This window comes from Drosophila obscura, unplaced genomic scaffold, assembly GCF_018151105.1.
Source record: "Drosophila obscura isolate BZ-5 IFL unplaced genomic scaffold, ASM1815110v1 contig_192, whole genome shotgun sequence".
Taxonomy (NCBI): domain Eukaryota; kingdom Metazoa; phylum Arthropoda; class Insecta; order Diptera; family Drosophilidae; genus Drosophila; species Drosophila obscura.
This window is the reverse complement of record NW_024542781.1, coordinates 286016-304398: the sequence shown is the minus strand read 5'-3', so window position 1 is coordinate 304398 and position 18383 is coordinate 286016. Positions and strand designations below refer to the sequence as shown.

Below are 18383 nucleotides of genomic sequence, written 5' to 3'. Positions count from 1 at the left end.
GACCTTTGGCAATTTAAAATGCAACAGCCCGGGGCCTGGGGCGACTGTCTTTGGACTGCAACTTTGGTAACACTTCACACTGGGCTGGGATGTTGCTGCGATTTCAAAATGATCCCAGGCAGCATTTAGCATTTTCATTGAGCTTAGCATAGATTTGAATACATTTTGGTGGTGGGGCCGATCTGGCATCTTTCTTCGGCTTCGTCTCCGGGTGTAGTCCAGTCCCCCCAGCTGACCGAATTTATGGAGAAGTCGCATATTTTAAACGTTTCTTTTGTGTATGTTTCAAGGTTATAACCCAGTTTTTGCCAGGGTGCGTTCATTCGTTTTGTTGCGTTTTCTTCTTTTTGGCAACACAACAGCAGCAGCGGCAGCAGGCAGGCACAACAGTGTTTTATGGTGGGAAAGAAACTGGAACTAAAATCGAATTCGATCCGATTCGATTCGATGGGATTGGTGCGTGTTCAATACATTAATGAAACTGCAAGCAAACCTTTTGATAAAAGCTGAGCGACTAAAAGATGTTCCGATAACAATGGCAGTGCGTCCTTGGCTTAGTTGCCAGTGCCAGTGCCTGAACTTGCCACGAAATGCCGGACAGGACAGGACAGGACAGTACAGGGCAGGGCAGCTGCGTTTAATGACATTTACAAATTGGATTTGGCATCTGTCGCTCTTCTGGCTCTGCCGGCCACTCCAAATATAATTAAAAACACATCAACTTATTTACGGGCAGGTTGTGCAATTTTTGGCACATTTCGCATGCAAATCAAAATTCCACTTAACGGGGTTGGACTTGCTTCTGCTCCGCTATGGGCAAGGGGGAGGAGTGTACACTGTACACCCATTGAGACCGTCTTCAAATGGTTATAATTAAAAATACATCTACGCAACATGTGGATTTTATGTGTGTCCAACATCTGGCCACGAACCACAACTGTGCGGAGAAGCATTGTACTAAGACAATGCCTGGCCAAAATCGAAAGTGTGCTGTGGGTGGGTGGTGGATGGGAGGGAAAACTGACTGCTAGCTATAGAAATAAGTCAACAACCTGTGCGTGTTTGTTGCCTTCAATTTGGTGCAAAACATCCAACTCATTAGCTTGGCATCATCGTTAGGTGGGAATTAATTATGCAGATGTATTCATTGTATTGCGATTTCAAGTGTGGTAAAATGCAGCCCGGCACGGGCACGGGCACGGGCACTGGCATGGGCTGGCCTAATGGAGGTGTGGACCACGCTCAGACAATCACAATGATGATAATGATGATGACGTTGCCGTTGACGATGATGGGTTGGGGCGGTGTCTGTGGCTGTGCCCAATTTCGGGTAACTAACTACTCACAAAAGCTCTTCAACTTCTCAAGTGCCTTTCTGTTTGTGTTTGTGTTTTGTGTTTCATGATTTTCATTTTCGATCATTCCAGGGCATTACAAATTAATCCCAAAATCGCTTAAGCTTCCGCCCCGAATGAAGCGTTAACTAAGTAAGCACTTTTCAGTCGACAGAAAAGCAGATTTTGTGTGTTGTGTTTGAAAGTTTGAAATTTCTCTGATCATTGACCTCGGACTGCGGTTTGCTTGCGTGTAATCGGCCGTCACAGAGGCCTGCCACTTTGGGGGATTACGTAAATCCCAAATTAGTTAATAAATGAAAACTGTGAACTGTGAAATGAGAAATGAGAAATAATATTGTTCAATATATTCAAAAAATCATGCCATTACGTCGCAATAAAATGCTTAGCCAATGCAGTTCAAGCTGCAGTTGGCTTTTGGTCACCGTTTAGTGAACCCCAAGCAAGTTATAATTTCTTATTTATTTTATAATTATTTATTTACAATTATCTTAAGTTGTCAAATTGGAAAGTTTTTCTATATTTAGTCAGAGTTTTGCTAAAGAAAGAAAAAGTAGGGAAATATCTTATATATTCCACAATTTAGTTGTCTATCAGCAACATATTTGTATCATTTGAGGGTCAGCTTTAAGCTGTTACGGACAGTTAGACAAACAAAAATACCATTTGGCTTCCTCAATAATTGTTTAGAATTAATGGCTTCCATCCGGCAGTTGGATTTATCAATGGAAATCAGATGGTAGTCAGATTAAATAGTTAAATTCTGCTTCATGAGACTTCAACTGACTTTGAGAAATCGGGTCTCAAGATGCGCTAATTGATCCACTGGCAAATGTTCAACTAGCTGCTGCTGCTGCTGCGATTTTTCACTCTAGAACAAATCTATTAGCTTGCTGTAGGTCAAGTCAGTCTCAGACCTTGTCACAAGTCGAGCATCAAATGCATTTGCATATAGCCTTAGTTTATATTATAAATTTAGATACGTAATCCCAGCACCTTCACAGATAAAATGCAGGTGACACTTAGCCTCCCCATGCCATTGGGCGCTTTCCAACACCCACCCAACTAGGTCAGCCAGCCAGTATACAGTACACAGCTGGGTATGAAATAAAGTAGTCGCATGAGCATTGTATGCATATAGGCATAATTAATTGGAAACCGTTCTAACGGGCCTTCGGCGGCAGTTGTGCGTAATACGAAAGATTCCAGTCACGAACGCGAGGCAGTCGCAGTCGCAGTTAACGACAAATTACCGTTTCACAAAATGCACTTGCCAAACTTGCAACTTGCGGGCTAAGAACTTGCCTGACCAAATACGACAAACTAAAACTGATCGCTGCACTCACAATCACTCGGAATCCACTGTGAATGGTGTGTGTGTGTGAGTTGTGAGTTTTGACGACGAATCAGATACAAAATACAAATGGCATGCACTTACCACGTGTGGCGGCAGTCAGAGAATGGTTGGTGGGGGGAATGGAGAGCAGAGCGGTGGACCAAGCCAAACCACTTTTCTTCCGCGTTGCACATGCGATGGCGGCAATGCAGACAGCGACGCAGACGTCAACTGCAACGCTTATGGCGACGTAGGGGCTGCTGCCGCACCCACCCACAAATGGGCTAACAAAATCAACAATTAAAACCGTTCACAATCTCCGGCGTTTTTTCCATGTGTTTGGCGGCAGTCTGATGCAATTTTTGCATTTTTCAAATATTTTTTAATTTTCCGACTAAAAAATTTGTATCTCTGATGCTGTTGGCTGTGGAGTGAGCGAGTCTTCGTCGCTGGTCAGTGCTGCTCAAATTAACTCCACTGAAATTGCCTGTGTAAGAATTTCTGATTTCTGACTGCTGTGGCATAATTTGGCATTCAATTTGATTGCAACGCCTCGTCGACTGGCAGCCACTGGCGCTGCCACTGCCGCTGCTGTTGCACTCCCTGAAAATGCCAGAGCCAAAAAAAAAATACGAATCCATAACAAGCCCCACACGCCTGACAGCTGCACGGCAAACACGTTTCACGTCTTGCCACAGCCAGCCCGTGGCAGAGAAACCAACCCTAAAAGAATACCAGAATCTGGGCTTTGGCTCCCCTGAAACAAAAGCAAAGCAACTACAATGAGTAACAGCGGGTGAGGCTCCACCTATATCTATGTGTATCCAGCAGCCGCAAATGGAACCACGCCAAACGGCAGTGGGGCGGGCAATTGAAAGCGAAAGCATAACTGACAAGGTGGCTTAGTTGGAAGTTTGTATGTGTATCTGTAGCTGTTTCTGTAGTTGTTGTACCTGTAGTTGTGTTGTGGCTGCTGTTGCTTTTGCACTTCTAAAACTGGTTGGCTGTCTGGACATGTAGGCAGTGGCAAGTCTTCTAGCCTCCACTTCAATAACACAGGCGACTCAACTCCATCGATCTGAACTCGACTCGACTTGAGTCGAGCTGGAGCTCGAGCTCGACTTTGCCTCAGAGTCAGCTGTAATTGTTCTGCGGCCGTCTCTGGCTGTAATTTCATATTCTTCCTGCATTCCGAAACCTTGAATCACATTTCTTGCATTTAATTGCACACATTTTTTCAGATTTTTTTTGTTGCCTTTGCCGTTGCCGTTGCCTCTCCTCTTGAAGGCGCCGCTGAGTGGCTGCCGTTGACCGCCGGGCTGGGGCTGGGTCAGTTTTAATAGCTGCTGCTGTTTGTTGTGGCAGCCACTGCAACTTCCATTGCAACAACAGCAACTGGCTGGCCTACCTTTTACTTGCACGCACCGAACGGAGCTGGCTGTATCCGATGACGGCCTGTTTTAAATGCCATCCAGTCGAGTGACTACGGGCTATATGGCTCTCGATGTTAGTTTATTTGTTTACTCAGAGCCACTCAGGGGGAATGTGGACTTGCATTGCCCGCCACCGGTTGACCATCGCATTGCATTTCACATTAAGAAATCATGTAAATAGCGTTGATTGGCTTTTAATAAGCCGCAATCTATGGACTGTGCAGTGGTTGCAGGAGCAGGGCCCATATGGCGTATGAGCAATGGCTAGATCAGACGGCAAATGCCAAGAACATGACTCACTCCGGCGATACTCACACTCACACTCAGATACAGATACTCAGCTACACACGCTCACACCCCTAACTGAAGCAAAGAGCTTAAACCAATAAGGTGAAGTTCAACTATGAATCTGATATTTGGTGTGTCTTGGCTTGGTTGAAAGATGCCGAGCCCTGGGATATACGTAATTAGCCGCAGACACAAATTGAATGCTACAAGTAGAGTTGCCCACACTCACTCAAACACTCACAAATACACTCACACGCGCATTGAATTGAACTTTCAGGCAAAAATTCCATTTGCAACCCCCACCTTAAAAAAAATCCATAAAAAAATAATAAAGAAAAGTAAAAAATGCAAAACGCAAGCAGCAAAAGCAGCAAAAGTAAAACGAAAAACCAAAAACAAGAAAAGAAGGATAGACTTGGGCCGAAGCTTTTGATACCCTTGCATGTCGATTCGATCAATCCAGTGGCAGTTATTTGATATTTTTGGGGACTGAAATTGACTATCGGCTATAATAGAACATGATAACAATCCGAGAAATACATTTACTTCCTCCTCTGTGTGGCTGTCATTTAGTCAAAGGCTTAACACCCTCTGCAAGGGTATAGAAAAAGCAAGCAGATCAATTGACAAATGGTTTGGGCCACAACAATGGTCGAAGCTGGGCGCTGCTAACTGCGCTGCCAGCAGCTCTGCTGCGACGACGACACTTTGCCAGCCTGCATACAAAACAAGCAAATACAGTTAAAAGTCGCTTACAAGAGACAGAGAGAGAGAGAGAAAGAGAGAGAGCGAGTGAGAGACAACGCATTAGAGGGGAGCGCAATATGGCGTGAATGTGGCCTACACAAAGCTGACTGCTATGAGGCCAGCCCAATCGCTGTACCGTTGCAATGTCAGTGGACGTGACGCTGCCTCTGTCTCTGCCGCTGCCTCAGCCGCTGCTTCTGCTCTGCTGCTGCTGCTGCTGCTAGTCTGCTTGCCTGCTTGTCTGCTAGTCCACTGCTCTGCCGACGCCAACGTCTGGATTGTTCGCGGCGGGCGCGCATGCGCAGCGGTATAAAAAGCTCCCGCACCAGCCAGGCAGCCACACACAGTCCAAGTCGTTCGGTCCCGCTGTCACATACATTTTTTCAAGTGCGGTTACGTCTCGTCGCCAGCAGCAGCAACAACAAGTTTATATAAACACACAGAAAGAGCCAAACCCCGAAATCGATCGCAAAATGAAGAAGTTTTTCGTTGTATTTGTTGCATTATTCGGAGCCGGTATGTATCTTTTGCTAGCTATTTCAAATGAGAAACAAAAAGAAAGAAAGAAAGAAGGAAAGCTGAGGGAAAATACAGCATACGTCATGCAGCATACAGTTTTTCCGCTTGCGCAACACGAAGGACACTCGAAGCAGACATCGGCATCAGCATCAACGGCAGCAGCAGCAGCAGTGATGAAAAGTGTACAAATCGAGAGTGTTTTAATGTTAAGCTCTGCTTGTGCAACGAGTAAATCAACTATCTCCCATTTGGCTGCTGCTCCCATTTTACCCGCGGAGTCGCAGGGGGCACAGCAAAAGCCAAAAGCAAACGCCAAAAAGCAATAGAAATGAAAATGAAAAGCAAAACCAGAGGGAAATGTAATTGAGCAAGCGGCCAAAATAGCCAAACCCCAGTCGGAGACCGTGCCAGAGACCGAACTCGAACCCGACACGTTAGCTTGCATTTTCCGTGCCTAGTTACACACAAAGATACTGAGATAAAGTTACGGATATACACACAGAAATGGGGAGCGTACCTGCGGCTGTGCCACTATCGGTATCTGTGTATCTCTATCTCAAATGAGTATCTATTGGTTTGCCTCGATTTCATTACCTCATCGACGACGCCTTAAAAAAGTGGGAGAAGTTACAACAGAGACGATCGCTGGTTCGGCTTCGTTGCAGCTCAGTTTTGCAACCAATTCTGCTGCTGCTGACGTTGCTGCCATTGATGTTGCTGGCGTAATGCCTGTGCAAATGATATTAAGATTTGAGTTGCAAGCCTGCCCTGTCTGGTTATCTAACACCAACCTCGTCTCGAAACTGAAGCACACAAAAAGTTTCAATTCAAATTGTAGTTTCCATCAAACTACAAACTACGAGGTGTGGTCTTGGTCACGCGCATTAAAATTGGCGAATCGTTGACTAACTCGCTCAATTTTGACATTGACATTGAAATGCTTTTCAGACTCCTCCATAATCGCCACAAAAAAAAGATGTTTACGAGACAAAGCTAATGGGGGAGATAAGCAGAAGCCGGGCTGGGCCGGGCTGGGCCGGGCTAGGCCCAGGAATCTTAACTACGCCGCAACAGCCGCTCCCCGCATGGCCGCAAAAATAAAAAAACCCGTTTCGAAGCCCAATCGCTTTTTGGTTATTCAACCTAAAATTTTTGCAAATTGCGTGCCATGCATTTGAGCCAAGTCGTGCATGGCCACAAAGCAATTTCACTGCTCGATTTTAATTACCAACAATTTGAGAGTTATTAAACTTAACAACGTACCCAAACATAAATGTTTAATGGGCCCATTTTGATAACTGCCCGTGATGCCAGTGCGTGTGCGGTGCGGTTCGGCACATTGTCAAGTTCAAGTTGGCATTAATTATGCAATAGCACACGCTCATTTGTGCACTTGTTCGGCTTGAATGCTGGAAAAGCTCGAAAGGCAAACAGCCACAGCTACAGCCACATATGTATTTCTCCTAAGTGGCAAAGTTGCAACAAGCCTGCTAATCACGGCGATAAACAATTTAAGTGTTCCAAAGATTTCCGACAAATGCCGCGAAAATCACACACACACACACGTACATACACTAACACACAAAACACAATAAATTTCCGCATTTTGTTGCGTTGTGCTGTGACTTTTGGTTATTTTATTTTTCTCGTGTTGCATTTGCTGCTCCTGCTGCTGCTGCTGCGGTTTGGTATCGAAAACTAACACCAACCGCAGCGGCGGTAAAAAAAGAATGTGGCAAAAGACATACAATATAAATTTTGCCATTTCGCTATTGCCACACACCACACACCATCCAGCAGGCAGCAGGGCACGGGCACACAGATACAGACAGTGATGCCCGGCCCGTACCAATAGCAGCAGCGAGTCACGCTTCAAAAGTTTTTATTTTGTGGCAACAAAATCAAATGAAAAGGGCCGCAGCAGACATGCTGGTGAAAGGGAATCGGGTGGCAGGCAGAGGGATATTGTATAGGTTGCATTAGGGCAGCACAAACACACACTAGCACACACACTCAAACACTGTTGCCACGGCTATCTATGGTGATTTATGGTGGGGCAAGCAACAAGGAAAGCCAACGCTTTTAAAACTCAATTTGCATGCCACTTTTGGTGGGCCACGGCACGGTACAGCCCGGCACGAGGACTGACTGACTCGCCCGTCGAATGTTGCAAATCAATTTTCAAATGCTGCATCGTCGATGCGTTAAATTTGAAAAAAAAGAAACTCTGTGTTACTATAGTAAATGTATGTATTGCTGCGGAAAGCCCACCAAATCGCTTAAGACGCATTCTTTGGCTAAACGGATTTATTGCTCAATATATGACAAGCCAAAACTATTGGAGATTGGGCTGGGAATGAATGACGCACATGCGGCGGCTTTTGGCACTCTCCACTCAGCACTCAACCATCGACTCTTCGGCTCTGAAAAAAACCCACAAGAGCCATAGACAAACAATAGACAAGCAATTGAAACGCAGATTAACCTACATACGGGGCATGCCGGCAACAGTGTAGGTAAATATTTAAATATCATTACGATGTTGTCTGCGCTGTATGCAAAAACTGTTTTTGGGAAAAAGCCAACAACAGCAGCAACACTTGGAGGAAATGCTCGACTGTTGTTGGTGCTGCTAAGTAAATACCAAGCCTCAGCCCCGTCCAGGCTGGGGCCAGCAGGCTGGGGCTAAAACTCTAACGAAACGTGCTTAAATGTCAGCAATTTTCTTGATTTATATGGCGGCAATGTCTTGGCGCTGGCAGACGTGGCACGGCCAGACAACAATACCAACAACGATAAAAATAAACGTTGGTACACCAGCAACAACCACTGAGAATTTGCCACAGGCAAATGATAGATACATACTTGTACTTACAAGTGCCACCAAACAGACAAAAACACCTTGCTGCAAGGGGTGAACCAGAGTAGAGGGCTCCCACCTGTGATTGCAACTCGGTCGGTAGAGGCGATTATGGGCCCCACCTAAGGTGGCCATAATGTGGATGAGGCCAGAAACAGAGGTCCTTCATAATGCTTCAGAATTTTGTTTGCTGGAATGCCAAAGGCTGACGACGCCTCCGCTTCTTCCCCCCAAACCCCTTCCGGTCAGCCATTCCATGATGGGTTCAATGCTCCGTTGCCGGTTGATACTCATATTTATTGCTTGACAACTGAGTTGGGCGGCATGCAATGAAAATTTGTCATCATTTGTCATGATATTTTCTCGCAAGGCGACATACTGCAGCCCCGTCCCCACACTTGTCAGAGGAGATAAAGATTGTATGTAGATAGACAGAAGGCCACAACGAGGAGATGTTTGTGCCCTGAGTTAGAAAAGAAGCAAATGTGAATCGATATCCGGATTGAGACAGCTTTATTGTATGGTGTATTCATTCGCATCTAATTATAAAATATCGCATTGAATTATTGAAAATGTTTACAATTTGCAAATTGCCAACGCCAACGCATTCATTTGTTAATTTTAAATTATGAATTTATTTGTTTTTGCAACGAGTACATTTGCATCTTGACAGTGTCTGTCATTTAAGAGAAACATAAATTAATTTCATTATATGTATATCAGAGTGCGTATAATGTTTTTTTCCGCTTTTGATAGAGCTACTTAATAAAGTTTGTAACTTGTGTGACTGTTGTGTACATTTTTGGTTAATTAAATGATTATGTTAATGGACGAGCGGATGTACAAATGATAAACAACAATGACAGCGGGAGGGTTGGGCTAATGGTGCGCAATCAACCAAAAAGACCAATACAAATGTCGGTTGAACTGTTGAAATGTCAATAAAAATTCATTATTTAAATGCACAAACACATGCAGAGATATTCAATACAGACAGACACCTACGAGTATTTAGCTGCAGAGGATCCTTCCATCCTTCCACATTGTTTGCGCAAAAAGGAGCAAAAAATGTAATTAAGCGAGCGGCATTGATAGATAAAACAATTATTGCAAAACAGTAAATTAAATTAAATTAAATAAAATAAAATAGCATGCAACACCAGGCAATCTGTCTAACTAGCTTATAAATAATTCGATATCGAATCACGTGGTGAGTGTGCAGACCAGTAGTGTAGTTTAAGAGACTCGCATGCCGTTCCAAAGGTGTGCCGGTTGTACCGTCTGCGGCCCAGCCCCGCCTTCCAACGGCGAGAACAAAAGACACCGGCCTGGCCAGAGTGGGTTAGTAGTTGGTCTAGAATCCAGCTAAACCGGTTCTCACCACTAAGCCAGAATGTGGGCTAGAATATGCCTTTGCTTTTGCTTTCGTTTTCGTTGAGCCAACAGCTTCTGTGGGCTCCCACTTAATACGAATATAGATGTGAGATATTATGTCATGTCAACTGAGCTAGACCAAGATGCTTGATGATATAACCAGAAATATCTTGGGTCTTCTATTTCGACTGTTTCGATTTTCAGTACCGTCTTCGGTATTTAGCAACATTAGGCTTGGAAAGCATATTGCACATTCGCACCGTGGGCCAGGTGCTGAGGAATACGTAATTGTTTAGATAACATGTGGTACTTACCAAGCGCGACAAAGCACATACAAAATATGTATGTGTATTTCTGCTATTCGCACTCGTACAATGGCAAATGCACAATCATCAGCCTGGGCAGGTGTGCGAACGCATTAGGGCCGCGGCTGCGGTCCGTTCCTGTGGCTGGCAACAATGCTGCTCTGCTACTCTGCTGCTCTGCTACTGCCGCTGGTCGCATTGTGGCACTTCTGTTAGATTGCACTTTTTCCGCACAGTTACAGATGCAGCTCACAGCCAACGGCCATGTATGTACACGTTGGCCAAACTAAATTATTGTAGCCAACGTTAGCTTGGTGAATGTTGCTCAGCTAAGTGCTTGGGAATGTCTGGCTGCTGGCTCGAACCATAAATTCCTGGCTAATTGATTTGCTGGCTTCAAAAGATTCCAAAAGCTAAGGCGAAATATAAAAATAAAATTCCTTGAAATTTGTAAATTAAATCAAAACTTCGGATCAAGCTATTAATTGCCCATTTAAATTTCATGAAAATTCGATACGAACACGAACAAACTGCGTAATTAACAAAATTACAATAAACAAATGCAAAGCGAATAAACAATCACTGCTCTGCTTGCTCTCGTTCGGTAGAGGACAGCGGTCGGACCGGCTAAATGACTGAGTAAGCCTACAACCATACATATGTATGTATGTATGTATATGGCAAAACAGCATTTATTCGGTACAAATAAATACGAAGCGAAAATAACAGTTTTTAATTAAACTCTATGTATAATTTTATCGATGCCACAGTTTTGATTTATTCGCCCGTCGTGTGTGTTCACCCAACGGGCAGCGTCTGGCAGCAGTGATCGCGTACTGCGTACGTAAATGTATCTAAAATTTGATATTTGATTAGTTTACACACAAAATGAATATTGCCTGTTGTTTATGCAGGTGTGTGAGCAGGCCGGCGAATCAGTTGATTTTTCTATGATTTCCTTTTTGACCCATTCAATTGTTGCATTCATGCGGTGGGCCCAGTCCTTTGATGCCTCCCGGGGAGCATTACCATGTGCAGGCCCACGGCTCAGCCAATTGATGCTCACTTCTGATTGAACATTGGAAATGAAACGTGACCGCAACGCTGTGGCTTCGCAATTAGATTATCACACATGGGGCATGGGTCGGGACAGCACAGGACAGTCAGGGGAGGGGGTGGGGGATATTTTGTTCATTTTGTCAGGAATTCTTTTCAATGCCAGACTACATGTCGGTAATTATTTTTTGACTGCTGCCATTTGATTTTCGCATCCATAGAAAATAAATTTCAGTACCGACAAATACCGCATTAGTTAGTTGTACAAATGCAATTTAGTTCGTTACGCTCTGCGGTTGCATTGAGCTCGAGCTGCCACAGAGATACAGATAATGAGAGAGCAACTCAGGGAGAGAGAGAGAGAGGGAGGAAGAAAGAGCACGCACGGTTGGGGATGGAGCCACGATAAGTCCTTGGTGGCGCGTTTCAGGTGCTTCAACTCTCTGGTCCCAGGGTTCGGTGTAATTTCATATCCAAAAAGACAGGCAAAAAAATATAATACGAAGCAAAAGTAAATGCAGTTGGCCCTGAGCTGTCAACAATCCGTGTGTGTCTGTGTCTGCGTCTCTGCTGAAAGTTGCCTTCGAAATTTATTGGCAACCGTCGTCTCCCTGTCTCTCTGCCAGACTTCAGACTTTTTAAAGTGAATGCCTTTTGGGCAAGATGACAAATGGCTGGGGCCCATCGTCGGCGTCGTCATCATCATCTTCGCCCTCATAATGACAATAGCCAGGCCTCATGGATATGTGTCTGCATCTGTTTGATACGTAAAATTGTTGGAACAATGTCTGAACTTCCCCATTTCCCCTTTCCACTGCACTGCATGGACACTTTGGGGTCATTTACAGCCCACAAGTCCGAGCAGACGACATGAGTGACGAGTGCGCCGTGTGCTCGGGTTAAATATTTGACTATCTTTCTAACAAAAGAATGGAAATTAGTAGAATTTTCGAGTGTACTCATGGGATTCCATATGCATTTCAGCTGCGGCCCAACAGAGCTTTAAATGTCCCGATGACTTCGGATTCTACCCACACGATGCCTCCTGCGACAAATACTGGAAGTGCGACAACGGTGTCTCCGAGCTGAAGACCTGCGGCAACGGCCTAGCCTTCGATGCCACAGACTCCAAATACCTCACCGAGAACTGCGACTATCTGCACAATGTTGAGTGCGGCGAGCGCACAGAGCTGGGTAAGTTTGACAAATAAGTTCGGGTATCAACCAGACGAAAACTAATCGGCTAAAATCTACAAATTAATATTAAAGAACCCCCAATCACCACTCCACACTGTTCCCGCCTGTACGGCATCTTCCCCGATGAGAACAAGTGCGATGTGTTCTGGAACTGCTGGAACGGCGAACCCTCCAGATACCAGTGCTCACCCGGTCTGGCCTACGATCGCGATGCCCGCGTCTGCATGTGGGCCGACCAGGTGCCTGAGTGCAAGAACGAAGGTGAGCAAATGATTTCTTTACGCTTTGAAGCGGGGATTACTAAATAGAAAAATCGATTCACCTTTGCAGAGGTTGCCAATGGCTTTGCATGCCCCGCTGCCGGTGAGATTGCGAATGCTGGCTCTTTCTCGCGCCACGCCCATCCCGAGGACTGCCGCAAGTACTACATCTGCCTGGAGGGAGTTGCTCGCGAATATGGCTGCCCCATTGGCACTGTGTTCAAGATCGGCGACAGTGACGGCACTGGCAACTGCGAGGATCCCGAGGATGTTCCCGGCTGGTAAGTGTTGACACTACAGAAATATCCTCTTAGGCTAGCACCTGGTTTTGATTTGTTTTGCTTTGGGAGCGCTGTTTGAGTTTGAGATTTCTGGCCACGCTTGCACCACTCGATACTCGATACTCGACACTCTACACCCCACATTCTCCTCACTCTCTACACCCGACACCCCCCCCCTCCACCTTTGACTCTGTCTGAACATTCACTCTTCACTCACTCTCACTTTACTCACTGTACTCAGTCACTAAATCACTCACTCACTCACTCACCTTACCCACTGCATACAGATCACATATCCATATCCATATCTCTTGGCCTATTCTGACATATCTCTTTACCTTGGTCCTTTACCTTTACAATTACAGCGAAGACTACTACGGCGATCTGGATTTGAAGAGCATCCGCAAGAGCGAGCTTCTAGCTGGATTGAACAGTGAAGGTCGCAAGAAGAGCCCGCCCAAAACCAAAGCTGCCTCCACCACCTCCTCATAAACATAATAACAACAACAACAATAATAACTAAACAACAGCAACTACAACTACAACCAAGAACAACATCAATTACAACTACAATACAACAAGATCAATGCCCAATTTTCCACATTTCCACCCCCCTGTCCCCTCTCCTATCCACTCACATCACAAAAAGAATACTCAGCCAGCCTCAAGTCCTAATTCCAAATCGCATCAGATCTATTGGCCTGCCATTTTCGTACTTCTCCCCCTTAAATTCTATTTTTTTTGTTTCTAATTTATGACTCTCTTTCCTTTCGCATCAATTTCCCCCCAAAATTTCTGAGTCAAATCATTTGCTATCTCTTTATGTTTTCTGTTTTCATTAAATGCTGAACCGTAAATATCGAGACATCAAAATTTCAACTCAAATATTTAGGGTCAACGAAATTTTTCACAAAAATTTTGAAATGTGCGACCGAAAGAATTAACAAAACAAAAACAAATAGAAAAGAACATCGAGGAATGAAAGAATCCTTTCAAAATGAAGCGTAAAATTTAGAGATTTGTACATTTAAGTGATCCTTGTTTATAAGCTTATAATTTTATTTTATACATAAAAATGAAAAACAAAAAATATATATAAAAAAAAACAAAAACAAAAATCTCGTTTGGGTAATTGAACATTTTCGATCATGGTAGAACTTTCTCATAGAAAAGTCTCTAATATCTCACCGTTTCCTTAAATCATTTAACGTATCATTTACTGATCCATTAGTAAAGCCACAAAATTTCACAGCGGCCGACTACAACTTAAAGTGCGCTCCTCAAACCAAAAATGTTTCCATCGAAATAGAATTTCTCGTAAATTATTTATAATTTGCGGTCTATGACTGTACTTTTGTGTGTGTGTGTGTGTGCTGAAGATTTTTTTGAAATATTTTTTCTGGCCGACTTGTCGTTAGAGTTTGTAAATAATAAGTAAACATGAAACTTTTCGACGCAGCCAGCCAGCCAGTCAGCCAGCCAGCAAGGGCAAGAGCGCACAGCCATATTTGCCGCAAATGAAAAGTTGGCTGGCATTCGGGAGCGACCAGGAAGTCTTTGCCAATGTCGCCGCTGACGTCTTTTCAAATGCACAAGAACTTTGTTAATTATTCATTAGATTCTATAAACAAAAACGCGATACAAAAACTTTAAATGAATTTTCAAATTATCAACACAATTGCAGGCAGAACCAGAAACACTCAGGCACACACACACACACAAAAATACACGACCGAAGAGGGAAGCAATGGTTAAAGAGAAAAGAGAGCCCTAGAAAGGACACTGGCACCTCCATAAAGAAAGGGAAGGGGGCTAGTTGGGTAGGGGCTGGGGCAAGGGCATGGGCATGGCTTCGTCCCGAACTAACTCATAAAAGCTGGCAACTTTAACGTTCGCTGCTCGGCATTGCCAGAAAGGGTATGCGAATGTCTCAGTGTATGTGTGTGTAAGTGTGTGTGTATGTACTCTTGTTTGTATGGGTGAACCTGTGCTTGTGTGCATTTATGGCTCGCTCACACACATACAACTCTGGGAAAAAGTTTTAAAACTAATTAAATAAAAATTATAAAACTATACAAACTCAAGGCACAAGTTGTCGCTGCTCTTCGGCTGCTAAAGGACATTTTCTGCTGTGTCCTGTGTGTCCTGTGTGTGTCTATGAATGTATGTGAGTGTGTCTGTGTATGTGCATGTGTATGGCTTTGTGTATGTGTGTGTCTCTTAAGCTCTTTTTGGTATAGAAAAGCCGCGTAAAGAGCTCTCGAATTTTGGGGCAAATATGAGCATAAAGTCGCTTGCAACCATTCAGTTTGACGTTGCTGCGGGCTCAGCTCTTAATGCCACTTCGCCACCCAGTCAGAGAGCAACCGCTGGATGTCTTCTTTTACTTAAATAACCTTTAGAATGCTGCTACTGGTTGTTGGTTGTGGCAAGCTTCTGCACCAAGAATGCAATCTTCAATTAAAAGTTGTTGGCAGCGTTGCTTCCGCTTCCAAGGGTCAAATCCTTTGGTTTCCTGTTAGCTCTGATTATGTTTGTGGCTGAGGTTGGCAGAAAAAAAATCCAAGCGTAGGGAAGTCGTCAAATGCAATGCACATAAAAGTATCTTATAAACAGAAATGATTAAACAGAAAACAAAGTTACACAACTGTCCAAGCCAGAACACGAGCACTGGCTGGCTGGCCAGCGACTACAGAAGGGCAGACACTGGATAGACCAACTGACTCTGACGCTGACTGACTCTGGGCGGAGCAGTAACTCTGGTGGATAAAAGCCAAGCTGTCTCTATGCCACCCCGCCCCTGATAAGCAATATAATCCCTTTAACATTTTGACTCTAATTAATTTTAATGACGAAATAAACGCCCAGAAAGCACATAAAACTAGAACGCAGGTTGCTGCCTCCGACTCCAACTCCAACTGTGGCCAAAAGTTATGAGCCGGCAACTGCTTGTCAATACGAGTATTCAGTAGGGCACAGGGGCAGGGGGCAGGCGGCAGAGTGGCACACTGAAGTAGAGTGCTCAAAGTTGGCCAAGAGATCCCAAACTGGAACGTAAATAAAAGAAAAACAATTACGGTCTACTAAACAGGGGCCATATTTTGCAGCTAGCTCCCAATCCTCAGGGCCATCCTAGTTAGGGCTCCTCCTGCTCCCTCATCATCATTCGCATCTTCATCACTCCCGGGAATAAGCCGCAACATTTATGGTGGTGACTTCTCAACAGCCATCGCCATCGCCCAAGTCCAAGACCAAGTCGGGGCCCAGAGCGTTGTCCTTGGTTTTTGGTCAATTCCATTTAATTTAATTTAATAGCCTTGCGCTTTTTGTCATTCGCTGGCCAGAGTCGCACACACAGCGCGCATTTTATATGAAGCTGAGCCGCGGAAGCGGACGAGTATGGGGCAGAGACTAGAGCTGGGATTGGGGCTGGAATTGAGAATGGGAATGGGGCTCCATACATATACTCGTATGGCCATGTCCTGCAGCATGAGGCGTGCTTCGGCGTCGTACTTGTCCTTGTTCTCTGCGCTTTAAAGGCAATTTGTTGTTCGCTGATAATGTTGTTATTGCGGCCAGAAGGCAGCCCAACCAGCTAGCGTCTTTTAATCCTTGACGTCCTGTTGCTTTTGTGCTCTCGCTTTCGCTATTCCATTTTATCTGGCCAGGCCACAAATCCTTGTGTACACCCTGCCAGCGCCCCTCCAGCCCTCGCTCGTCCACTGCTCGTAACAAGATTTTAACAATATTATTTTTAATTACGGTTTTAATAAATATTTCCTTTGTCAATTTACAACACAAACCAAGGGCTAGCCCTCACGACAACCAAACAAAGAAAAAAAAAAGGGAACAAAATTAAACAGAAGTTGCTCGCAGAAAAATATATCATGAAGGAAAAATTCTTTTCGCTACCTAATCACATTTTGTGGACTTGTTAACCAAGTCCTGACTCCACACACCGCACTCACATCTACTCGTACTCATCACGAAAAATTCCTCAGAGCGTGACTGGCAAGAGACAAAACAATTTAATTAAACAAATCAGAGCCAGGCCAGATAGAGAGAGAGAGAGAGAAACTTCCCTTTTGAGTGTTGTACTCGTAAAGCAAGGAATTTATATTTATTTAATACTTCCTGTTTCTCCTTTTACAGCGAGGATTACTATGGCGATGTAGACCTGAAGGCCCTGAAAAAATTGGGCTTTTAAAAATACGAGCTCTCGTACAGAAACACCAACACACACCAGAATGTAAGTCACAGAGAGGTTGAGGCCTGAAAGTCAATGCCAGGCAGGCGAGAGGCGACAAAAGGAGCATCAGCCCGTAGCAAAGGATGGATCAGGAGGAAACCACAATAACAGTGGGCTTAAAATGCTTGCCACACACACACTCACACACTGACACACAGACACAAACACACACACATACACAGAGAGACATGCCACAAGCGTAAAGTATGCACACAGAATATACAAAAATCGTACAGTTGACTTTAAAGACTGAGCACAAACACACACCAGTCCTAGACCTACCCAGTAACCCAATGAAGAAATAGTCGAGGCCTCCGCCACATTTAAGTGGAAGCCACAAAGTAAAGAACGCTTGACCCCGTAGTCAATTACATTTTGCTCTGGTTCCAAATCTGAATCTGCCCGTTGAGCGGAAGCCTTATGGTCCACTGAAGTTCGCCAAAAGCATTTGATGAGCGAGCACCGACAGGAGTTCCGCGAATTTCACATTTACCACAGTGGCCACACAGAAGTCAAATTTAACTTATTTAACTAAATACTCAGAAACCGCATACATACCCCTCACGCTATTATAACTTCAATGTATTGTACATAAATAGAGATTCAGTTTAGCTTTAAGTTTGCATATAAATTTGCATGAAAAACTTAAATAAAGTGCCTTGTTTTTTGTTGTTGTGTACTTCTGCACTGGTATGTAGGTAAAGAGTAAGTATTTCATTGCTAATCTGGGAAACAATCGATGTGTATACGCATTGGACTCGTATATTTTAATCAAATGGATCGGATTTTTCATTAGGTCCGCATGAAACACACACAGTCGCACAGGACTGGCTTCTGGGCAGATATCCACAATTTCTTTTCCCCAATTTACTATGCAACAACAACAACTGCCGTAGCAGTAGCTGGAGCAACAATTCAGATGGCTGACCGCAAAACACAACACGCATACGCACTGTTTGCCAAACAAATAGCAAGAAAATGCCTTAAACCCAAAAACAAGTAAATAAACTTAGAAATACAAAATATATGTACATACAAACACACAAAATTGATAATTATTTAAAAGCCGGCCATCGGAGTTGGAGCTTCCTGCAACAATGGAAGCGGCAGACAAAGGACACAT

At 44.2% G+C, this 18383-nt stretch overlaps 1 protein-coding gene across 2 annotated transcripts; it reads left to right on the top strand.

Moving 5' to 3' along the window:
• The first annotated feature begins 5504 nt into the window (after positions 1–5504).
• LOC111076154 (protein obstructor-E) lies at positions 5505–17720 on the top strand. 2 transcript variants are annotated; one of them, XM_022369829.2, is made up of 5 exons: positions 5505–5675; positions 12258–12467; positions 12543–12731; positions 12801–13011; positions 17164–17720. In XM_022369829.2, the coding sequence occupies exons 1-5, from the start codon at positions 5633–5635 to the stop codon at positions 17216–17218; spliced, it is 708 nt and encodes a 235-aa protein (XP_022225521.1). In that variant the 5' UTR covers positions 5505–5632; the 3' UTR covers positions 17219–17720. The 2 variants fall into 2 exon arrangements, with proteins under 2 accessions (XP_022225521.1, XP_022225519.1); XM_022369827.2 differs by lacking the exon at positions 17164–17720 and adding an exon at positions 13377–14087.
• Positions 17721–18383: the final 663 nt, after the last annotated feature.

Excerpts from the sequence above, each read along its gene's own strand:
- LOC111076154 (XM_022369827.2), top strand. The coding sequence starts at position 5,633 with ATGAAGAAGTTTTTCGTTGTATTTGTTGCATTATTCGGAGCCG. Across the intron at positions 12,732-12,800 it reads GCCTGAGTGCAAGAACGAAG|AGGTTGCCAATGGCTTTGCA; the intron begins GTGAGCAAATGA and ends TCACCTTTGCAG. Across the intron at positions 13,012-13,376 it reads CCCGAGGATGTTCCCGGCTG|CGAAGACTACTACGGCGATC; the intron begins GTAAGTGTTGAC and ends TTACAATTACAG.